A 23,896-nucleotide genomic window follows, 5' to 3' on the forward strand; every position below is an offset into this window, starting at 1 on the left:
AAAAAAAAAAAAAATGGAGTGGTAGCCCTGCTGGCAGCAGAGGGCAGCTGTACTAGTACTTTGATTTAGCCCCAGTGCTGAGCTCTAGTCAACAGAGTACCAGAGAGTTTGTTGCTTTGATGTGTGGGTGTGTGTTCCAAGTTCCAACCTGTTGGACAAATGCTAATAAAACAAAGTGCAGGAAATAAAATAAAATAAAACAGAGTGTAGACTCCCTCAAGGCTAAACACAATGCCACTGCTCCTCAAAATTAAAAATGGATCATCTGAGAGCTGTAACTTGCATTGTAACACAGTGACTATACAGCCACTACTGCTTTCTATACCATGAGCACAAAAATTAAAGCTGGTAGCTAATGAAGATTTTTCAGGTTCCCACTTTACACTCTAATGTCCACACACTATATTAATGTTTCTTTTAAAAAATCAGTTTGGTTAAAAAGAGGCAAAGGAAAAAATTAACCTACTAAACAACATACTTTATTTCAAGCCATTCAGAATATTCTAAGGGCTGACACTGTGGCATTAATAGGTAAATCTGCCGCCTGTGGTGCTGGCATCTATTATGGGCATCATATGGGTTCAAGTCCTGGCTGCTCCGTGTCTGATCCAGCTCTCTGCTGTGGCCTGGGAAAGCAGTCGAAGATGGCCCGAGTGCTTAGGCCCCTGCAACTGCTAGGGAGCCCAGGAAGAAGCTCCTGGCTCCTGGCTTCAGATCAGCCCAGCTCCAGTTGTTGTGGCCATATGGGGAGTGAACCAGTAGATGGCCGACCTTTCTCTCTCTCTCTGCCTCTCTGTAACTCTGCCTTTCAGATAAATAAGTAAATATTAAAAAAAAAAAAAAGTCTAGTGATTTCATCCTTTGGATACATTCACATTAGAAAAATCAATAGGCTTCTTCTTGGGGGAATGTTACAGTTTGTATAAAAGACAATTGTAAATGAAGGAGAAACACGTGAACAGCGTTACATCACCTGGGAAACACACTGCAGCTTTTGTGTTTTCCATTTCTTTTCTTTTTTTTTTTTTTACAGGCAGAGTGGACAGTGAGAGAGAGAGAGACAGAGAGAAAGGTCTTCCTTTTGCTGTTGGTTCACCCTCCAATGGCCGCCGCGGCCAGCGCGCTGAGGCCGGCGCACCGCGCTGATCCAATGGCAGGAGCCAGGTGCTTTTCCTGGTCTCCCATGGGGTGCAGGGCCCAAGTACTTGGGCCATCCTCCACTGCACTCCCTGGCTACAGCAGAGAGCTGGCCTGGAAGAGGGGCAACTGGGACAGAATCCGGCGCCCCGACCGGGACTAGAACCCGGTGTGCCGGTGCCACAAGGCAGAGGATTAGCCTACTGAGCTGCGGCGCCGGCTTGTTTTCCATTTCTAGCTACTGTTTTATTATTATTTTTTTTTAAACAAATGCAGTTAAGAACATCAATCACTTTCCTTTACCTGGCTGGAAAACTCTGAAGTCGGTTATAAGCCATGTGAAGGATCTTCAGATGGGGATGCCCTGTTAACAAGGGTACACATTTGTCTGTGAGGTTGTTGTTTGTCAAATACAATTCTTGTAAGATACTGCTCGTCTCTTCACAAAGTGTGGCTGGAGGAAGGGTCTCCAGTTTGTTTGCAGATGCATTCAGGAATCTCAGGCTACAATGACAAAATGCAACAAAATCTCATTAATAAGCCAGAGCTCTTCAGAATCCTCAACAAACCTAAAAAATTCTGATCAATATCAGACATCCTAGAAGCTGGCTGAGAAACATGAATGTAAAAATGGCCAGGTTTCAAGAAGTTTGATTTAGCAGGCATATGGGTGGATCCTTGACCCACTATTTATGATAAACACAATAGCTATTAAATGTGCATTAAATAAAAAAAAAAATCAAATTTAGTGGAGGCACAAAGGAAGGTATGTTTTCAGCTGATTGTGATTGGAGGGGAAAGTGATACCGTAAAGCTAATATTCTGACTTAAGGAAGAGAAAAAGAATCACTTGCTACTTTCAAATAAAAGGGTTCTAATTAGGCATTAGGCATTAGATCATAATGCAATTAAATCACATTATGACTAAGTCCTTTTTAGTACCACATCCAAACCACATTTCACTGACACATTCACAACTGCAGGTGACCATCTGCTCTATATTTAAAACAACAGAATACTATATAGCAATGAGAATGAAGAACTATAGACAGGTGCATCAACAGGGATAAATCTCACACAAATATAATGTTAAGTGAAGAAAGCCAGGCACAAAAAGAGACACTGCATGATTCTGTGACTATGAAGTTCAAAGTCAGACAAAACTAACCCACCATAATAAAAGTCAAGGTGGGCGTAACTTCCAGGCAATCAGGAAGGCAGCAGCCAGGGGAGGGTGTCTAACACCTCTCATATTGTGCTCTTTCTTGGTCTGGTTGCTGGTTACACAAATGTGTTCACTTTGAGAAAATTCATCAAGAGGGCCACTTTTCTGTATTAATACTTGCATCAAATTTACAAGAAAAAAAAAACAAGCAAGATAACATATATGTTGCCACAGTTTCCACATGATAAAAGTGAACAACAGATAAAAGATAAAGAACAGTTCCACAGTTAAGATAATTAAAACTGTTAAAGGCTACACGGTTCTTGCAGTTACTGGGAGACAGATAAATGCACAATGCAAAGCTGGGGACTGAAGCAAAACCCTCACTGCGGTCGGCTTCCCAATCATTCTAAAGGAATGAGAAGGATGGGGCAGGGATGGACTGTGCCAACTGCTTGTGAGTCAGAGGTGACCCTCCCGCACAATGCACATCCCACTGGACAGGTGCGGTGACCGGAAGGGGTCAACGCTGCCTTGCCTCCTATCCCAGGATCCATCCTACTAACTCTTACCACCTCTCTTGTTGAAACTGTCAGCATTTGGTTCAGGCCTATTCTACCATATGTTGGGGAAAAGGAACAAAATCTTTTTTAAAAAAGATAAATGTGGCTAGTAGTAGGTACATTCATGTGTAAACTTTATTAGGAGTCCTCACCAGGACAGTCATTTCAGGCTCTCAATTCACTAATTCCATTCGCCTCGCTCTTACACATCCATATACACTTACATACACACACCAACTCCATAACTTATCTGAGGAAAAGCAGCTTCCCCAAAATAGAACATTTTCCATTAAAGAAACACATATTCCGTTGACATTTAAAAAAAAAAAGGAAGTTAGAGAAGGGCTGTACAGACCATAAATAGTCATGGGAAATTATAGTCATGTGTGCTACAGAGAAGAAAATGAAGGTCATTCATGCAGTTTCTGAAATGGTTTTGAACTAGGAAGGAAACCAGGTTCGGCACCATGGTTCTTTAAAGTATTTTTATGAGTGTTTCTTTAGGTCCCATTTATATCATCTGACTTAAATATCCTGTTAAGAACTTCTTCCGTGTAGAATCAGAATAAATTAAAACGTTAAGAAATACATTTTATTGCCCTAAAATATCACGGACTAAGGTTGGTTGAGAAACCATCTGACAATCTCATTAAAATACAATTCTCTAGGAAATACATGGTTACATGCACATGAAGAGAAGAGAGAATGAATTCATGACATTTGCATATTTTTAGTCCAGGGAAAGGAGGAATGTCATTTTAAAAACACTGACAAGGCAATGTTCATCTAGAAAGTTACCGAAGGGACTTAAAAAATCCCTCACAGCATCTGAAGAAAGGGAGGAAAGTGATTTACAAAAAGACCTATCCTCTCATTTTTTTGAAACTTGCCCGTACGAATAGAACTATATATACTTCATGGAAAAGTAAGAGGGGGAAAAATCCTGCACCATATCCTTCCAGGAAAATGAAGCTAAGTTAGTTAAAACTACATGGGTCAGAAGGCTGTGTGTTCAAGTCGCATGGGGATCCCCCCCCCCCAAAAAAAAGAAACCTACATGGACTGGTTTCAAAAGATATCATTAAACTGCCTAAAATCTGACTGAATCGCCTTGTCAGCTAATGGTCAGAGAGCAAACTGTTAGACTAAAAAGGTTTTTTGATTATAATGGCCTTAGGAAAATTAAATTCAACATCCACTCCCTTGAAATATTCCTTCTTCCCACCTCCAGAGTTTCAGTAGAAGACATGAACTTGATGCAATGGTCCAGGTGTCATCCTTCACCACCGTGAACAACTTCTTCAGCCTTGCAAAATTACTACAGTATGAATAACAGTTGCACTTAATAAATAGGTTATATAACCAGCTTCACTCCTTGCTTTCAACCACATAAAAACAGCTAAATTGCTAAAGCACTGAGTTCAGTCTCAATTCACTCTGATGTACTAATTATCCAAGCTTCTCCCTTAGACATTTTAGTAATATTTGTATAAAAAAACTGTTGACTGTGCCAAGAGATGGTTCATCTATAGAAGCCTCCTCATCATACAGCCCTCTACTAATTAGAGAAAAAGTAGTAACATGACATCACTGTTTTCATTTGTTAAGGTGCTACGTGCAGGCCACAGCTCTTTCCATTTTTCTTTCTCATCTGATTCTCCCATCACCCAGTGATAGCCTCCTCTATTTCACAGAAGACACAAAATGAAATCATGAAAGTAAAATTGCTTGGCAATGGCTAAGTCGTAACTAGTGGCAGAGCCAGACATAAAACCATTTCTTGTCAACTTTAAGCCCACTGTTTACAAACACATTTCCTGAAAATTCAAACATGTAAAAAAGTTAATAATAAAGGCCTCTTCCAGAGAATATTTTCATAGTCTCCTCTCTCCGAAAAAGCTGTAGCACCTGCTGAGTAACGTGACACCATCACACAGCACTTTAAACTCATTCTTACAAGACAGCAAACAGCACAGGACTCAGACTTTTCTTAGAGGAAGTGCAGAAGTCATAGAGAAAAGATAGAGATCCGGCTCCTCCCGGGAGCATTTGGAAAGTGGCCCACAGCAGCAGCGGGACAAGTCCACTTCCTGCCTCTGCAGCAACTGCTCTGTTCTGTCCATCTGGCTCATCCAGGGCTTTTCTGCTTTGTTTGCTTTTCAGTAATTTCCAGGACAATCTTACATGTTACAGCCAAATCCTGTCCTCTGAATCAGCAGATTTTGGTACCATAACAAATTTACAGACATACCATGTATTTGCATTTAAATCATTCTTCTGGAGGTCAGTACTGGGACCAGTATGCTGTCAAAACTCCAAATCGTTAAGACTGTTAAGCCCAGTAAAATTTTTTTACTTCTGGATAGCCTCCTGACCTCTGGCCCCAAAGTGTCCCACAGTATAAAATGAAACACTCTAAATTTCTTATTATTCCTTGTCCTTACAACATAGTACTTTTGACAATTTCATCCTCTTTCACAAAGCCAATAGCTCTTAAAGCTGGGGCTTTCAAACTTCTTATGATTGTGACCAAGAATACGTATTGTATGACCAGCAAGCACACATGCCACACATACACGTGTAACTCCCTAAGTTCCGTGAAATAAAATCTGACTCTGATAAGTACTGTTTTTTTCTATACTAAATTTTTAAAGTGCTGGTTGTGACACACTACATTAATGCTATAATCTACTAATCAGTTTGAAAAACGGACTACAATTACCTATTGTTTAGCAGTACCTCCCACTAATAGGGATTACAAGTGAAGAAAGAAGCTCACATAGCTTACAGAACTCACACCATTGTTGTGGAAAGTAAGAGAATGGCAATAAAAATCATAAAGTCAAAAAGTAGAGGAACTAGAAGCATACATATTTAAGAACTGCTGAGCAACAACTCAAAAATTAAAGAATTACATAAAATCAATTAATGTTGATGCAAGAACTATGAATTAATTAATCTACAGACCTAATCCTAATCAAACCAATTATCCCACTGATGTTCTTTATATGGTTGATGATGCCATCCATGCTGCATTTTGTTATCTTGGCCTCCTCTATCCATTTTCTTATTGGCTTTAAATGATCTCGACACTTTGAAGAAGTACCAGACAATTACTTTGTAGAACATCTCCCAGTTAGGTTTGTTTCATGCATTATCACCATTTAAATAAGGTCGTACGTTTTTGCAGACATACCACAAAATTCTGCCCTTCTCAGCGCACTGATGTCAGTGCAGCATTGACTTTACATTTCAGTGCATCACAAGACATTAGTGCCAAGTACATGCTCAATATTAATGTCTTACTATTGATGGATTCGTTTCAATCACTTGTTTACTGGTGTCAGCCAAGTATCTCTTTTGTAAAGTAACATTTTTTTGTAGTTAACAAATCTGTAAGAAGATAATTTGAGACTATGCAAATATCCTGTTTCTCATCATTTTTTTTCACATTAACTCAGCATTTTTATTTGCCTTTCTGGTGGTTTTTCTATTTTCATGATTCCTTCCTTCTATGCACAGTTTGTTAATTGGAATTACATTGAAAGAACAGTCCTATTTACTTATTCAATTGTTTATCAGTAAAAGACTTACAGATATTTACTAAGTTCTACTAGATATAATCCATGATTACCAAACTGTCCCAGATGTGGCCCCTGAGAGCTCTTTCAAGAGGGCTCCTGCAATCTTTGACATATTCTCATCAGTTTTTTCTGAACAGTTCACCTTTGGACTCATCCTGTGTTTACACTGCTCTAGCCACAGAATCAATCCTGTTTCCATGGATACTTGGTTCCTTTTCTGGAGAACAGGTCTCAGAAAAAGGTCTGGGTGTTAGGGTTTCTCCCTGGTACTGAGTGTCACTGCTTCTAGACCTCAGCAGAATGAACTAAAAGCCCGTATGTTCAGATGCCTGCCAGTTTGTCTCCTGCTTGTAGTATTAATTTTCCAGTGTTTTCCTAGCTACTGTTGTATGCTTCTTGTTTCTAAATAAACTGCAGCACCAATTTGTATAACTCCATTATAAAACCCTTTTGATATTTATGAGGATTATGTTAAATTTACAAAGTAACTTAAAAAACAAGAAAAGAGATACATTTACAGTTTTTAAATTTACTTTAGTATTATTTCGAAGTGTTTTGATTTTTATTATTATAATTCTCTTTTCTTTTTTTAAAAGAGATTTATTTATTTATTTGAAAGGCAGAGTTAAAGACAAAGAGAAGTTTTCTATCCACTGGTTCATTCTCCAAATGGCCACAATAGTTAGAGTTGGGTCGATCTGAAGCCAGGAGCCAGGAGCTTCTTCTGGGTCTCCCACGCGAGTGCAGGGGCCATCATTTACTGCTTTCCCAGGTCATTAGCAGAGAGCTGGATTGGAAGTGGACCAGCAAGGACAAGAACATCCATATGGGATGCCGGTGCTGCAGGCAGAGGCTTAACCACAGCACTGCCCCTTTGATGTTTTCATTTTTATTTTCACCATGTCTTTGCATATTTTTAATTAAGCTTATCACTGTATTTAACATTCTTTAACACTATTGTAAATGGGGTCTTCCCTAATACTGGAAATAGTGTGTACTCTTAACCTGTTACTGATTTTCAAGGAACTGTCAATGGGTTTCCCCACCAAAGTATAATGTTCAGGAAGTATTTCTCAGTATCTGTTGTCTTTCTTTTTTATTAAGAGCTTAACTGGGAAGTACTACTTTAGGTTTATCATTCACCAGCCAACAGATACTTGGACTGTTCCTATTTGGGGAGGTTAAGTTCAACCATAGGCATTGATATATTTGATGCCTAGTCTCAACTCTATCATAGTACTTCACACTTATAAGTATTTGCTATGTTTTCTCTTTGGGTTGTACACTCCTTATTCTCGAATGTATTAATTTGGGGGAGAGAGAAGTATTTAGGGAAGCTTGTTTTCTTCCAGTAATTATCTTTGTACTATGTCTTATCAAATTACCTTATTAAGATCTGGCTTGTCTGTTTTTGTTCGTATTAAGTTACACCAATTGCCCATGCAGAAATAAATAAACTCTTTTTTTTCTCTTCCCATTTTCAGCATTATTTCCACTTTGTCACCACTTAACAACTTAATCTTCACCCTCTTTCCCACTTTTCTATTAGTCTTAGATCGACATCAATACATAATTTTTGCTAAAATTATACGAGCCATTTATTTCTTGGTTGGATGACATTCACACTTTGCTGGAGCACAGTCATAGGCTTTCTGGTCGGATGGAAATGTTCTCTACCTTCACTGTCCACATGGCAGCCACTAGCTACATGTCACCACTGACCTCCTAAAACACGGCTAACACACAGAGGAACTACGTATTACACACTTTACACTCACTCATATTACTACTAACATCCTCAGGATAACAGAGTCTTAAAAAGGGTAAATTTTATGGCACGTGTGTATCTGAAGAGCCCCATGTGGCTAGGGGCCCCAAACCAGACCAAGAACCTCTAGTAGATTTCTGGAGAAGGGCACATAGGTGTAGAGATTCCTCAAATTCTTCAGTTTTTCAAATAATAGCTTTATAGAGATATAATTCACATACCATAAGATGACCCCTTTTAAAACATATAGTAGGGACTGGCATTGTGGCATAGCAGGTTGAGCCTCTGCCTGCAATGCTGGCATCCCATATGGGTGCTGGTTTGAGACCCGGCTGCTCCATTTCCAACCCAGCTTCCTGGTAATGCTCCTGGGAAAGCAGTGGAAGATGGCCCAATTCTTTGGGCCCCTGAACCCATGTGGGAGACTTGGAAGAAGCTCTGGGCTCTTGGCTTCAGGTTGGCCCAGTCCCAGTTGTTGAGGCCATTTGGGGAGTGAACCAGCACTTGAAAGATCTCTCTTCCTCTCTCTCTCTAACTCTGCCTTTCAAGTAAATTAAAAATAAAAAAATAGATCTTTAAAACATATGATTAAAGTTATTTCTTATCTGGCTTTACCTCAGAATTATCAAGGGAGCTTTCATTAGTTCATATTCTCTAATTCTGCTCTCAGATAGTCTTGTTAAATAGGTTAAGATAAAGTCTCAAAATGTATATAAAAGAATTCTGATGATTGGTCAAGTTGAGAGTATGTTATTACATAAACCCTTGTCCTAACGCATTTTAGTGGCCTCTGGGGACACGCACACATACCCACTCTTAAGCTTTCTCACACACACACACCCTGATAGGGGCACAGGTGCCTAATTCATGTTTTAGGAGCATTACAGCCATGGTAAGCATTACCAAAGCAGCCTCTCAAGAATACAAGGAGAGACTGGCACTATGGCGAAGCAGGTGAGGCCACCACCTGCAGTGCCAGCATCCCAGTGGGTGCCAGTTGGAGTCCCAGCTGCTTCACTTTCAAACTAGCTCTCTGCTATAGCCTGGGAAAGCAGTGGAGGATGGCCCAAGTCCTAGGACCCCTGTAACTGTGGGAAACCCAGAGGACGCTCCAGGCTCCTGGTTTCGGATCGGCCCAGCTCTAGCTGTTGCAGCCATTTGGGGAATGAACCAGTGGATAGAAGACTCTCTCTCTACCTCTGCCTCTCTGTAACTCTGCCTTTCAAGTAAATTAATAAATCTTTTAAAAAAAAAAAAAAAAAAGGAAAACAGGGTAAGTCCTGATAATCCATAGTGGCCTCTTTTCAGGCTAAGAGCAATGTTCACTGCTAACCTCAGTAGTACTTGGAACCTTCTGACTAAATCCTTCTATTTGTTCTGGTTAAAAACAAAAGGAGGAGTAGGCATATATCTTAGTGGTTAAAATGCCTGACTCCCACATCAGAGTGTCTGGGTTTAATTCCTGGCTCCAGCTTCCTGCTAATAAATACCTTGGAAGGCAGGTGATGGCTCAAGTAACTGGGTTCCTGCCCACATGGAAGACCTCAACTGAGTTTCCAGCTCTTGGTTCCAGCCTAGCCAAGACCTGTTGCAGGTATTTAGGCTACAGAGAAGGTGGGTGCTCCTTTTCCTCTCAATTTAGCTGTATTCCTGTCTCTGTTTTTTTTTTCTTTGCCTCTTAAACGAATAAACTTTTAAAAACTAATGGAGTTTGCCACCAGAACCCTAATAACCCACTGCCTGATTCTCTAGTTTTGGAAACTTTGCCAGGTGATTTTGATGTACTATCTATTTCTAAGAAACACTACTTTAAAATATTTGAGAAACTCAACACTTCACAAAACAGAGATGGTCTCCCTTATATATGGGAGTAAAAGCTAAAAAAAGAAAAACAACAAGGAATGTCTTTGTGTATCAATATTAGTTTGTGTGTATTACTATTGCTGTAAATATAGTTTTGTCAATCTTTGTTTTATACCTTTGTTAAACCATTTGCAGGAATGTTATACTACTATATTTATTATTATACTGCTGTATTTAATATATAATGATCTGTGGTTACTTTAAAATTTATTGTAGATGGGTAAAGTGGTCATCTTTCCATTTGATTTTTACTTCAGCCCTTGCCTACATTCCCTCTAAATGACGGTCTTTTACTTTTCTTTTTACTTGTTAAACTTCTTATATGTTGAAGCATTAAGCCCTTGCTATAATGTAAATTAAAAATGCTATCGCAAAAGAAATGAGGAGGCCCAGGTAAAGCCTCTGCCTGGGACGCCAATATCCCATATGGACGCTGGTTTGAGACCTGGCTGCTCCATTTCTGATCTAGCTCCCTGCTTATGTGAGTGGGAAAGGAGCAAAAGATGGCCCAAGTCCTTGGGCCTCTGCACCCACGAGGGAGACCTGGGAGAAGCTCTGGGCTCCTGGCTTCAGCCTGGTCTAGCCCCAGTTGTTGTGGCCATTTGGGGAGTGAATGAGAGGATGGAAGATATATCTCTCTCTCTAACTCTGCCTTCCAAATATGTAAATAAATCTTCCAAAAAAAAAAAAAAAAGGAAGTAAGGAAGGAGGGAGGGAGGAAGAGAAAATCATTATATTCTTAAAATTGTATCTGTGAACTACATTGAATCTGTTAAAAACTAAGAATTAAAAAAATAAAAAACAGAGATGGGATATGTATACCATTCAATTTCACATGAAGACTCTTCTTTTATAGAAACCTGTTTGCTTCAACAGTGGCACCTGTGGTTACCTTTAGTTTTCAGTGAAACCCTCCATCCTGGAATCACAGTGGGGGTGGGTGGAGCCCTATTAAACATGCAGATTTCCAGGCAGTTTCTAGAGTGTAAGTGTGCAGAACTGAGATAAGAGCCAAGAATCTGCACATCTGGTAAGCACACTAGGACATTCTGAAGATACACCAAGAAGCACTGTTTTTCAGGCCACCCTGAGTCTCTAAATAGCAGAACTTCACAAAACAGTTCTCTTCACTAAAGAAACACAGTAGGCAACTTATCTCTTCAAAATGCCAGAAACGTCTGCCTTTGCCAAAAGGTACCAGTTGTTATGGTCAATCAATCACGATCTTCTACATTTTCTCTTCCCTTTTAGTCCCTTTGATATTTACACATATTCTGCCTGAGTCACTAAAACTTATGGTCTGTAATGTGACTAATACTCTGGGGACAGTTAAATACAAATGAACAGTTACGATGAACTTCATTTACAGATAAAGTCAAGTCGCTCCTGCCCCTGAAAATACATTACACACTGCTGCTGCAACCAGGGAGAAAAACAGATCTGGACGCCCATCCGCAACAGGAATCTCTAATTCTCCTTTAAAGTGTCCATTCTGGCTTTGTTAATTAGAACGACTCCATCAGGAGACGGTATCTGGCCATCAAATGCACTTGCAGATGCTAGGTGGACAGGGAGTTGGCGGCTGCCAAGATTTCAGGAAGGCGGAAGGACGGCAATGCTTCTGGCAGTGTCTCATCCATGCTGGTGACCCAAAGGGAAGATCAACCCACTCCCCTGCCCATCTGGTGATGACAACTAATTATCTTGGGAGGTTTCCATTAAAAAAAAAAAAAAATTCAACCCTAAAAGCTCTCAAGATGAGAAATTCAGGCCAGTGAGATCCAGATTAGAATATCTGCCAGTTTACCAAAGGAAACTGAATCTTGCCCTGGACCCCAGAAACAAAAGTACAGTCAACTTGTCAGTAATATATGCCCCACCATACATCATCACTGTTTATAGTTTCTGACTGCCAGTGAAAAAAAATCAGAATACACAAAATTCAAAGATGAACATGGAGATTAAACTCAAAAACTGAATTTCTGATTCAAGTCATAAGAATTTCAATAAAATCGGGTGCAAGTTTTCAAAGATAAAAGTCTTCTAATTTAAAGTAGATTTCTCTCTCTTATTTGGTTATCAAATAACCTTCCTGTTATCAGGTATGGCAGATTTCACATTATTCTCAAGCTATAATTTAAAAAAAATTATTTCTGTGAGAGGCAGCCAGACAGAGAAAAAGGGAGAGAGAACTCTCCTATCCCGTGGTTTCACAAACTCCTCATATGCCTGCAAAGGCTGGGGCTGGGCCAGGTCATAGCTGGGACCTGGAAATGCAAACTGGGTCTCCCTTGTGAGTGGCAGGAATCCCATCACTTGAGCCATCACTGCTGCTTTCCCGAGTCTCTGACAACAGGACACTGGAGTTAGGAGCAGAAGCTGAGAATGGAATCCAGACACTCTGATTTGAGCTATACGCATACCTCAACAGTTACACAAAAATGTTCACTTGCAAAGCTTTAATATTTAACAGACAATATATAAATAAAACTATGAGACCGGTTTTAGCAGGCAAGATAAAGAACAAAGGAAAACTGACAAGAAGTAAAAATTTGGTTTTCTGCTTTTTGTGATGCATTTTTTTTTTCTGACACAGTTTTCCGGATTCTTCTACACGTTAAGTTCTACCCAGAGCATGATTTAAATCATTTTAACTGATGAAGGCTTGTACTCCAGCTCTTCCCTCAGTTAGTTATGTGACTAAACACAGAACCAGTATTATTGCAAAAATACATGAAAAAAGGAACAATTATATATCTTTAATATTAGTATGATGAAGCAAACTGAATGGACAGAGAAATGAAGCAGTTAGTTAGTACTGAAGCCATCTGACACACACACAGCTTTGTGTGCATGTGATACAGCACAGAGCTGCTCTTTGTATCATGAGCCTAAATTACGCCAGACCAGCTCTTCTGCCTTCTTAAACTTATGTTTTATTAAGACTTACTATGCCATTATTTTAAACTCTGATTTAGACTGTAAGCTCCCTGAGGGTGACACCTATATTTAGTCATTTTTCAGCGTCCTGCAGCATCCAGCACACCAACTTAAACTTACACTATGTTGAATAAGATGTGTGCTGTCCTGAAAATGTAGATAAAACAAATCACAATTGAAATGACCTACAAGGATCCTGTCAAAAAGACTCCTTTCTAAAAAACTTACAATACTTTAAATTCCATTTTTTCTGGGTTAATCTGCTTTAAATAACTCTCAGTACTAGTTTTTGCCCCCTCAACTCATCAAAAGAAATACACAATAGCTATACATTTTTCTGTAAAGAATGCCCTAATAGCAAAATATATACTTTTTGAAAAAAAAAAACAAAAAACAAAAACAGGTAGATAAAACCTCCATTATTCAGGTTGTGCAGAAGAAGCTTGTAGGAATAGGAATCCTTTAAGCAGCAGCAGTCTGGTGGAATTACTAGAACATGCTTTGTTTTTCTTGCCTTAAAGCATGGAATAGTACAAAAATGTGGTTTAAAAAAGAACTCATCAATTCTGCTCCACCCTCTTCGCAATCCCATCTCCCTGAGATAACCAAGCCAGCCCGTAACTTTTCATTCTGACTCAGTCATCACTAAGAGATCAGTTGCTAAACGCTGCTATGTTACTGGTGGGAAAACAAAGGCACTAGGCTTTGCCTTCCTAACAAATTTCTTTATTTTTGTCTTTTTTGGTCATTGCTTTTGTTTCAGAAAATAAACCAAGATACCTGCTCCTTCTTGTTCACCCCAGCCCTTACTCCAGAAAAGCCTTTAGTGCCCTGGCCTCCCTGAAGGCCTCAAAAGGCTGGCTGATTGCCTCCCACAGCAGCCTCTGTTCTCCAGCTAGCCCAGCCTAGTAGCTGGACTATGGGAACTGCTGCCTAAAACCCTTTAGCAAACACTGCTTGCTCACCCTGTACCATTCATTACACCAATGTCCTCCTTTAGTGGCTCAGTTCCTGTCCTGATCCACCCATGTTGCATTACTAGAAATATTCAAGTTCACACAATCCTTCCTATCTCAACTTACAGGTTCCATTTGGGAATTGTACAAAATAAGCAAAATGAGGAAACTGACATTTAGCATGACCTGCCAGGGGTCATAAAGCCAACAGTAAAGGCAGCAGCTGTCAATCTGGGAGCAATAGGAATCCCCGTGGAACAATCTAAAATTACAGTTGCCCTTGCTCAAATCCTTGTCCAAACACATGACAACATGAAAATAAGAGTCTACTTGACTAAACGGTCAGCTCCTCTAGGGATGTTTTCACATCTTCCTCAGCGTCAAGTATACACAATGACTACTTACTGACTGCCTCTAGAGGATGAAAAACAGAACTGACCTATAAAATCCCAAACCCCTGAGGGGTCAGCAATGAGCTGCAGCAGGTTAAGCCACGGCCTTTACCAGCATCTCATGAGTGCTGGTTCGAATGCTGGCTGCTCAACTTCTGATCCAACTCCTTGCTAATCTGCTTAGGAAAGCGCAGAAGACAGCTCAAGTGTTTGGGCCCCTGCTACCTAAGTGGAAGACCCCGTTGGAGTTCCGTGCTCCTGGCTCTGGTCAGGCCCAGACCTGGCCCTGGTCAATGAATACAGCTGCTTGAGGAGTGAACCAGCAGATCGAAGATACCTGTTTCTCCCTCCCTCTGTATCTTGGCTTTCAAATAAATAAACAATTCTTTAAAAAAACAAAAACAAGAAAACACCAAACTCCCAGAAATGGATAAAGAATGGTTATTTTCTATGGCAGGGTCCTGCACTATTCACCTGTCAGTCATGAGTTTATCAAATTGGCCACAATGAGGACTGTTTTATGTCACTTTAGGGGCCAGTGCTCGTAGCAGGAAAAGCTACTGCCTGCAGTGCCAGCATCCCATATGGGCACCAGTTCAAGTCCTGGTTGCTCCACTTCTGATCCAGCTCTCTGTTATGGCCTGGGAAAGCAGTAAAAGATGGCCCAAGTCCTTTGGCCCCTGCACTCACATGGAAGACCCAGAAGCTCCTTGCTCCTGGCTTCAGATTGGCACACCTCTGGCCGTTGCAGCCAATTGGGGAGTGAACCAGTGGATAAAGACACCTCTCTTTCTCTCTGCTTCTCCTTGTCTGTGTAACTCTTTCAAATACATAAATAAATCTTCAAAAACAAACAAACAAAAGAGTTGTATGCTTTATAAGTTGTACCTTGTAAGATCATTAAAAAAATGCAGGAAAAAATATGAAGCTAGGAGAGTAATATATAAAACGTGAATATTCTGTCATCCATTAAGCAAATATTTGTTGCCTAACTTCATTTCAGATATGGTATAAGATATTCACAATAAAACTATAACAAAGACACACTCATTGGAGTTACAGAGTTAATAATCTAAAAGTGGAGTGATACAGGTGAATAAGAAATTACTGTACAATGTGTGCTAAGTATTGTGATAGGAGTATAGGAATTTTAGAACATATTGCAGGCTATCTTATTCAGCTCAGGAGAGCAGGGTTCTTGGACTGTTACTTTGCCCACATAATATCACACAAGCTAAAACCATGGCTAAATTTTATTAATTTTTTAGGTAAAAAGATCCATTTCCTCTCTTTTCTTTGTACAAAATTAAATGCAACTTTTTAATCTTTTTAAAAAGATTTATGTATCTGAAAGGCAGAGTTACAAAGAGAGCCAGAGAGTTTCCAACTGCTGGTTTACTCCCTAAATAACTGCAATAGCCAGAGGTGGGCTGGTCTAAACCCAGGAGCCAGGAGCTTCCTCTGTGTCTCCCATGTAGGTGCAGGGGCCCTAGGGCTTGAACCATCTTCCGCTGCCTTCCCAGGCACACCCGCGGGGAGCTGGATTGGAGGAGCAGTTGGGACCTGAACCAGCACCCATAGGGATGACAGTACTGCAGGTAGCATCTTTACCTGCTACACTGGCCCCTTAACTTTTTAATCTTTATCATGAGATATCTCAAAAAATCTTTTGGGGCCAGTGTGTGGCGTAGCAAGTAAAGCCACTGCCTATAGCACCAGCACCCTATATGGACACCAGTTAGAGTCCTGGTTACTCCACTTTCAAGTCAGCTCCCTGTTAATGTGCCTGGGAAAAAGCAGCAGAAGACGGCCTAAGGCCTTGGGCCCCTGCACCCACGTGGGAGACCTGGAAGAAGCTCCTGGCTCCTGGCTTCGGATCGGCGCAGCTCTGGCCATGCACAATTGGGGAGTGAACCATCAGATGGAAGACCTCTCTCTCTCTGCCTCTCCTCTCTCTGTGTAACTCTGACTTTCAAATAAATAAATCTTTTAAACAAACAGACAAACAAACAAAACCAAAGAGGCTTCCTTCAGCATCCACAGGGGAGTGGTTCCAGGACTCCCCTTCCCCCCAGGATACCCAAATCCATGGATGCCCAAGTGCCTTATATCCAACAGTCTAGTTGCATATATGTAGGCATATCTTCCTGTATATTTAAAATCATTTCTAGATTACTTACAATATATAATACAAGGTGAATGTTATGTTAATAGTTGCTTTACTTTACTGTTCAGGGAAGAGTGACAAGAAAAAGTCTGTATCTGGTTAGTACAGATGCAATTTTCCCCCAAATATTTTGACTCCACAGTCGGTTAAGTTTCTGAATGTGGAATCCTCAGATATTGAGGAAGGTCTACAGCATCTATGATAAAGATTAATTCAAAAATTAGGCACAGGAGATTAAGAGCAATAACAACACAATAGAATAATTAAAGCGATATACTATAATAAAAGTTGTGTGAATGTGGTTGCTCTCAGGATTCAAGACCAATACCAGAAATTTCAGACCACGGTTGACTGCGGGTATCTACAACCACATAAAGTAAAATCACAAACAAGACAGGACAACTGGAAGCGGGAAGTTTAAACCAATGCTCTCAGATCATGGAAGACAGAATACTGATGAGGGAGCATTTTACAGACTCAGACGAATGAGTAGGAAAAACTGCTTTACCTGTCTGCCTTCATCAGGAGGTTTGGCGGTAGCTCAAGGAGCTGGTTGTGTTGCACGTCCAAGACCTCCACCAAGGTTCTTTCAAGTCTTTCAGGCAGCCTTGCCAATTGGTTGTGTCCTGCCAGCAGTTTCCGGAGGCTACTATTACAAAATAAGCTGCACAGAAAGGAACAAAAGACAGAAGGATGAGGAAAAATGAAAAGGAATATTGCGCAAAGAAGCTCTACCTAGCGAAAATCAAGTTTCATAGCAGAGACTGAACAGATGAGGCTAATCTTGTTAGACCGACAAGGTCAGCTTTAAAAGGTTTTATACTTCTTTAAGGTAGGACCTCTGTTTTGTATTGGCCTAGAATGCTGGGTGTTCTACCCAGAACAGATTCTGAATAAACTGAGCTGAGGAATCTTTACCTACAGAATTAAATAAAGACTCTTCTATCCAGTTAAACTTTTATAAAAGTCAAGTGGGAAGATGTTGTGTGCTTCCAGTTACATTTCACAATTATAACGGTTTTTCCCTTTCCTGACCTCTCTGTATATTTTTGTTGTCTCTTTGGTTTAATCCTAGACCTTCCTGAGGACAGCAGAATTTACTTGATTCACTATTTTCTTGTGAGCCTTAAAGAGCTGTTTGGAAGCTTGGCTGTGTTTTTCCTAAGGGTACGACAATGTACCCTTCCAGAAGTACAACAATGATGAAAACTAGTTAATCTGAAGTAAATCTGCCTATGACCACTCCACACTTCTCCAACAGTTACAGGGAATGAAACAGATCCTGATTAAAATACAGATTTGTAGGAAACGCAGACAAGTAAGACTAGAACTGCATCATGATCACAACGGAATAGGAATGTATTTACTCTGCAGCTGCAGAGGGAGGCTTCCTCATCCACCTCCTGGCTCCTGCCCCTTCATTTTGACCTCACTCACAGATTTAAGTGAATTTTTAATCACCAAACAAAAGGTACAAATTTATGGTATACAACAAGATGCTTTCATGCGTGCACATACTGTGGAATGGCCATATCAAGCTAATTAACATATGCATTACTTCACTACCTAAATTTTATGGTGAACAGATTTTCCAAAATACATTGTCATTAAATATAGTTACCAAGTTTAGATTTCTTAAACTTATTCCCCTCTTGTCTAATTAAAATTTAGTGATCTCTGATTTACAATTATTAAAATCCACCATACATTGGAGAATAACTATATTCATTTTATTATTTTTTTTAAGATATACTTATTTGAAAGACTATAAAAAAGTGAAAAAGTAAAAGAGAGAGAGAGAAAGAGAGAAGGAGATAGGTAACTTCCATCTGCTGGTTCACTCCCCAGATGGCCCAGCCAGGTTTGGGCCAGGTTGAAGCCAGAAGCCAAGAACTCTCTCCCAGTCTCCCACATGGGTGCAGGGACCCAACTACTTGAGCTATATTCTGCTGTTTTCCAGGCACATCAGCAGGGAGCTGTATTGATAGCAGAGCAGCTGGGATTTGAATAAGCACTCTGATATCAGATACTGGCATTACAAGCAATGGTTTAATCAGCTATGCCATAATCCTGTGACACCACAAGCAACCATTAAATCTGACTTTGCAGGTTAAGGTGTCAGTGTGCCAAGGCAGATTGCTCAGGGCAGCTAGACAATCAGTAGTCATGCAGCAGTCTCTGCTGTCAGTCATAGCAACCCAATAATGCAGCATTTGGAGAATCTTATCCATGATGACCCCTCTCAGTTATCTACCATAACACATGGAAAACTGAAAACCAACTGACACAATCTTTATCTTAAGTTTTTCCCAACAGAAAAAGTAGACTTGATTGATTACAGGATCATTACTAAATGTTAATTACTGGATTTGGTTCAATTCTTTTGGATACTAAGTATTAAAATACTTTCCTTTTATTGGGGCCAGCACTGTGGTGCAGCGGGTTAAAGCCCTGGCCTGGAGAGCTGGCAACCCAAATGGGTGCCGGTTTGAGACCCAGCTACTCTGCTTCCAATCCAGCTCTCTGCTATGGCCTGGGAAAACAGTAGAAGATGGCCCAAGTCCTTGGGCCCCTGCACCTGTGTGGGAGACCCAGAAGAAGCTCCTGGCTCCTGACTTTGGATCAGCGCAGCTCTGGCTGTTGCGGCCATCTGGGGAGTCAAACAGCGGATGGAAGACCTCTCTCTCTGTAACTCTGTCTTTCAAAAATATAAAATAAATCTTTAAAATACTTTCCTTTTTAATACATTCCCACTTCTAAATAATACTTCTTTTTGACAATCCCTTCACATACTTATTTGAAGTCTTAATATTAAACCAATCCTCATGAATCACTGTCTTGCCTGAATATCACATCAATGGTAGGGCTTATAAAAAGTCTGCAACTAAACCATTAAAAAGAAAAAAATACATACTGTTTCTGTTTCAGAAAGACAGACTTACAAGCATACTATTATTTAAATTCTTTGACAATACAGCATTTGGAACTTGGCTTTGAATAAGCATTTGTTTAGATCTAAAACAAGCCTATACTACTCCAAAGTAAATCTAAGATTAATGAACTCTGGGGAAAATTGGATAAAATATCGATGATCTTATATTTATTTGCTTGTGTGTATATATATCTACATTATCTTTGTTGCAGGCTATAGAAAACCAGAAACTTCAGTTGCCAAAGGGCTGTCTGTTGGACTGTGAGGGGGTAGAGGTGGTGTGGGGAAGAGAAAACAGCAAACAGAGGAAAGATACATTAAAATCTTTTTTCAGGGGTCGATGTGTGGCACAGCAGGTAAAGCTGCTGCCAGGATGCCAGCACTCCATTCAGAGAGCTGGTTCGAGCCCAGCTGCTCTGCTTCCAATCCAGCTTCCCACTAATGTGACTGGGAAAGCAGCAGAAGATGGTCCAAGTACTAGAGTCCTTGCCACTCAAGTGGGAGATCAGAATGCAGTTCCTGGCTCCGGGCGTCAGCCTGGTCTGGACCTGGCTGTTGTGGCCATTTGGGACAGAGAGAAGATTCTTTCTCCCTTTGTCTCTCCCTTTCCCTCTGATGCTCTGCTTTTAAAATAAATGAATCATTTAAAGGATGGATTTTTTTCAATAAATTATTTGCAACCCCTGTTCCTCTTCTGAAATAGGCAAACACACACACACATGCACACCCTCTTGATAATGGTGATGGGCTATACTAGGTCACCTAAATGCTCAGTCAACATAATACCCTAGGGCAAAACGCATTTTCAAAAGAATCAGATTTACAGGTATAACGCATGGTTGAGAAATAAAGTAAAATTAACTGAGCTTTTCAGGGACTGAAAAGATCTCTCATTTCTTTTGTAAGGGCTATATATAACACAGTGTTATCTACCAGAAATATAATGCAAACCACGTATTTTCAATCTTCTAATAGCCAAAGTAAAAACAAGCAAATTAATTCTTATTATATATTTTACTTAACTCTATACTCAAAATACTTTTTATTAAAAAAGATTTATTCACTTATTTAAAAGGTAGAGTTACAGAGAGGCAGAGGCAGAGAGAGAGAGAAAGAGAGAGACAGAAGTCTGCCATCCACTGGTTCACTCCTGGCTCCGAAGCCAGGAGCCAGGAGCTTCCTTCAGGTTTCCCACACAGGTGCAGGGGCCCAAGGATTTGAACCATCTTCTACTGCTTTCCCAGGCCACAGCAGAGAGCTGGATCAGAAGTTGAGCATTCGGGACTCGAACTGGCACCCATATGGGATGGCGGCACTGCAGGCAGCAGCTTTACCCACTATGCTACAGAGTCCTCTCTTGATGGTAATTAAAGTGCCAGTCAGTGAAGTACAGTGACATTTTATGCCATAATTAGCTAATTTGAGAATATATGTCTCTATTCAGATATCATCACATGGCTATTTTGCAATATTTGCCATAACATGAAAATTTTGAAATTAATAACAACATAAGTGAGGGGCTGGAGGCCGTCACCTGCGATGCCGCCAACCTGTATCATAGCAATGGTTTGAGTCCCAGAAGATCTGCTTTTGATCCAGCTCCCTGCTAATGTGCCTGGAAAGAAAGCAGATGGCCAAATATCTGGGTCCCTGCCACTCATGTGGGAGACATGAATGGCGAGTCCAGGCTCGTGGCTTCTGTCAGACTCAGCCCCAGCCTTTATGGCCATTTGGGGAGTGAATCAGCAGATGTCTTCCCCCACCCCACCCCATCTCTGTCACTCTGCCTTTCAAATAAATTTTAAAAATAAATAAAACTTTAAAAAAAACCTCTCTCACACACACATAGACACACATTAAAAGGGAGAAGAAAAGAGAAGTTCTTAGAACTTCTACTCCAAATTTCACGCCAAGAAATGGAGAATCTAGTTTGTTCTTTCAATGTTTAATAATCTAACACTCTTTCCCACTTCTGCCCCTCCAAACCCTGCAAAGTTGTATTCTAGGGAAAATAAAAATTATTTATTGGTAAGTCAATGGACAGACATGAAGATTCTCAAAGAATTAAGAAGCCAGAGATGAGCCTATAATATTGTTCACTGTCTTCAAACATCTCTTAGTTTTTTTTAAAAACTTCCACCAAGCACCATTGCTTGCAGGGCTTTGAAAAGTGCAGCAGAGTCAAAGTTTCATTCTACTCTTCAGTGCACGGAGAAAGTTTATAACCTAAAGACAGCGTATCGGGTAAAATACACCAAACTGCTGTAGGACTTCATAATAAGTTAAACAAGGAATCAGCAACTAAAAAAAGGCTCATCTATCTTGAGATTCTCTCACTTTTCTGTAATACTCACCGGGCAGGAAGCTCACATATTTGATTATGGCCAATATCCAAAACTTCTAGCTTTCGGCTTTCACATACCCATTCAGGCACATTTTCTAAGCGATTCCTAAATACAAGAACACAAAAATTATTTTGGGGATTAAAAATGGCTTCAATATGGTTCTAAAATAAAAATATTACAAAGAATAAACAAAACTTTAAATAAAATGCCAAAGAACAGTTAGTATAAATCAAAAGGCTATATGCTTTCACTACATTCCAGAAGCAAGATGAACTGTGATAGACAAAATGCAGAAAAAGAATACGGTTCCATCATCTTCATCGTTTACAGTCTTTTTAAGTCTAGTTTTTTTTTTTTAAAGATTTATTTTTTGTTTATTTGAAAGGCGGAGTTATAGAGAGAGAGAGACAGAGACAGAGACATCTTCCATCTGCTGGTTCTCTCCCCAAATGGCCACAACAGCATGGGTTGGGCCAGGCCAAAACGAGGAGCCAGTAGATTTTACCGAGTCTCCAACGTGGGTGGAGGGGCCCAAGCACTTGGGCCATCATCTAATGCTCTCCCAAGCACACTAGCAGGGAGCTGCACTGGAAGTGGTGATCTTGAGTGATCTTGAGTCAGCACCCATATGGAAAGCAAGCATTGCAGGAGGTGGCTTAACCCACCACACCACACCACAACATTGGCCCCTAAGTCTAGTTTCTACAATCACTTTCCCAAAAAGTCTATAGACTCATGCAAATTTAAAGAGAGGATGCCTTATATTGGAAAACAAGGATACATACACTTCTAGTTTAATCAAAGAATCAAATGGCATGATGTGGTTTTATGTTCAAATTTACATTTTTACCCTTAACATTAAAATACTTCCCAACTCCAGTTGGCATAATGAAAACACAATCATGGAAAAATGGAAAGAAAGACAAGCAGTTTTAAAATGTTACAAGGAAAGGTGCACTGATGGTTAAGACTCAGGATTAGGGCCGGTGCCGTGGCTCACTTGGTTAATCCTCCGCCTGTAGCGCCGGCATCCCATATGGGCGCCGGGTTCTAGTCCTGGTTGCTCCTTTTCCAGTCCAGCTCTCTGCTGTGGCCCAGGAAGGCAGTGGAGGATGGCCCAAGTGCTTAGGCTCCTGCACCCGCATGGGAGACCAGGAGGAAGCACCTGGCTCCTGGCTTTGGATGGGTGCAGTGCACCGGCCGTAGCAGCCATTTGGGGGGTGAACCAACAGAAGGGAGACCTTTCTCTTTGTCTCTCTCTCTCACTAACTCTGCCTGTCTAATAAAAAAAAGACTCAGGAATAATTATTGAAAATTATTTACCTGCGTATTAGATGGAAATTATAATTACTGGAAACAAGTGAACTAATGGTGACTTACTTGAATTGACCATTAGTTAGACAAATCTACATCTCATTGATTCCCTAGTCCTACACAGTTAGCCTTTTACCTTCTCTTTTAATTTGTTTAGTGGCCAGGCATACAAAATCTAAACTGGCATTTAATTATTTACATACAGATTAACAATTCTGTGATGCTTAAGGTAAAGCCTATAAGATATGGGAAATGGGGAAAAGAGTGGCAATGTTAGGGTGGCAAAATCACACATGATTTAAAAATAGTTTTCTGGGGCAAGTGTTTGGCATAATGGTTAAGACTCTGCTCTGGATACCTGCATCCCGTATCAGAGTGCCTGGCTTCAAGTCCCAGCTCTGCTCTCCTTTCAGCTTCCTGCTAGTGTACACTCTGGGAGGCAGCAAGTGATGGTTCAAGTAGTTGGATTCCTGCCACAGATGTGGGAGACCTGGATTGAGTTCCCAGCTCCCAGTGTTGGGCCCAGCCCAGCCCTTTGCTTTGAGGGCACTTGGGGATTGAATCAGCAGATGGAAGATCTACCCTGAATATGCGAAGCAGGTACCACAGCTGGTGTCTTAACCGCTAAGCCACAGACTTGCTCTTGTTCTTATTTAAAAGGTGAGAAAAACAATATCTAGGACAGGTAGAAAGGAAACAAGAGACTTTAAATTGGGTATCATCTCATTTCAAGTTCATTAAATAAAACTGTCTGATAAGTATAAGGGTAC

At 40.4% G+C, this 23,896-nt stretch overlaps 1 protein-coding gene across 1 annotated transcript in view; it reads right to left on the reverse strand.

Annotated features, from left to right (window-relative positions):
• PHLPP1 (PH domain and leucine rich repeat protein phosphatase 1) overlaps window positions 1-23,896 on the reverse strand; it is a 229,866-nt gene that overhangs the window by 35,798 nt on the left and 170,172 nt on the right. Inside the window, exons 9-11 of the mRNA XM_051851890.2 lie at window positions 21,822-21,917; window positions 17,044-17,199; window positions 1,441-1,641 (exon numbers count right to left, since the gene is read on the reverse strand). Coding sequence (XP_051707850.2) covers window positions 1,441-1,641; window positions 17,044-17,199; window positions 21,822-21,917 — 453 coding nt within the window. The remainder of the gene's footprint in view (window positions 1-1,440; window positions 1,642-17,043; window positions 17,200-21,821; window positions 21,918-23,896) is intronic.

This window comes from Oryctolagus cuniculus, chromosome 10 (assembly GCF_964237555.1).
Source record: "Oryctolagus cuniculus chromosome 10, mOryCun1.1, whole genome shotgun sequence".
Taxonomy (NCBI): domain Eukaryota; kingdom Metazoa; phylum Chordata; class Mammalia; order Lagomorpha; family Leporidae; genus Oryctolagus; species Oryctolagus cuniculus.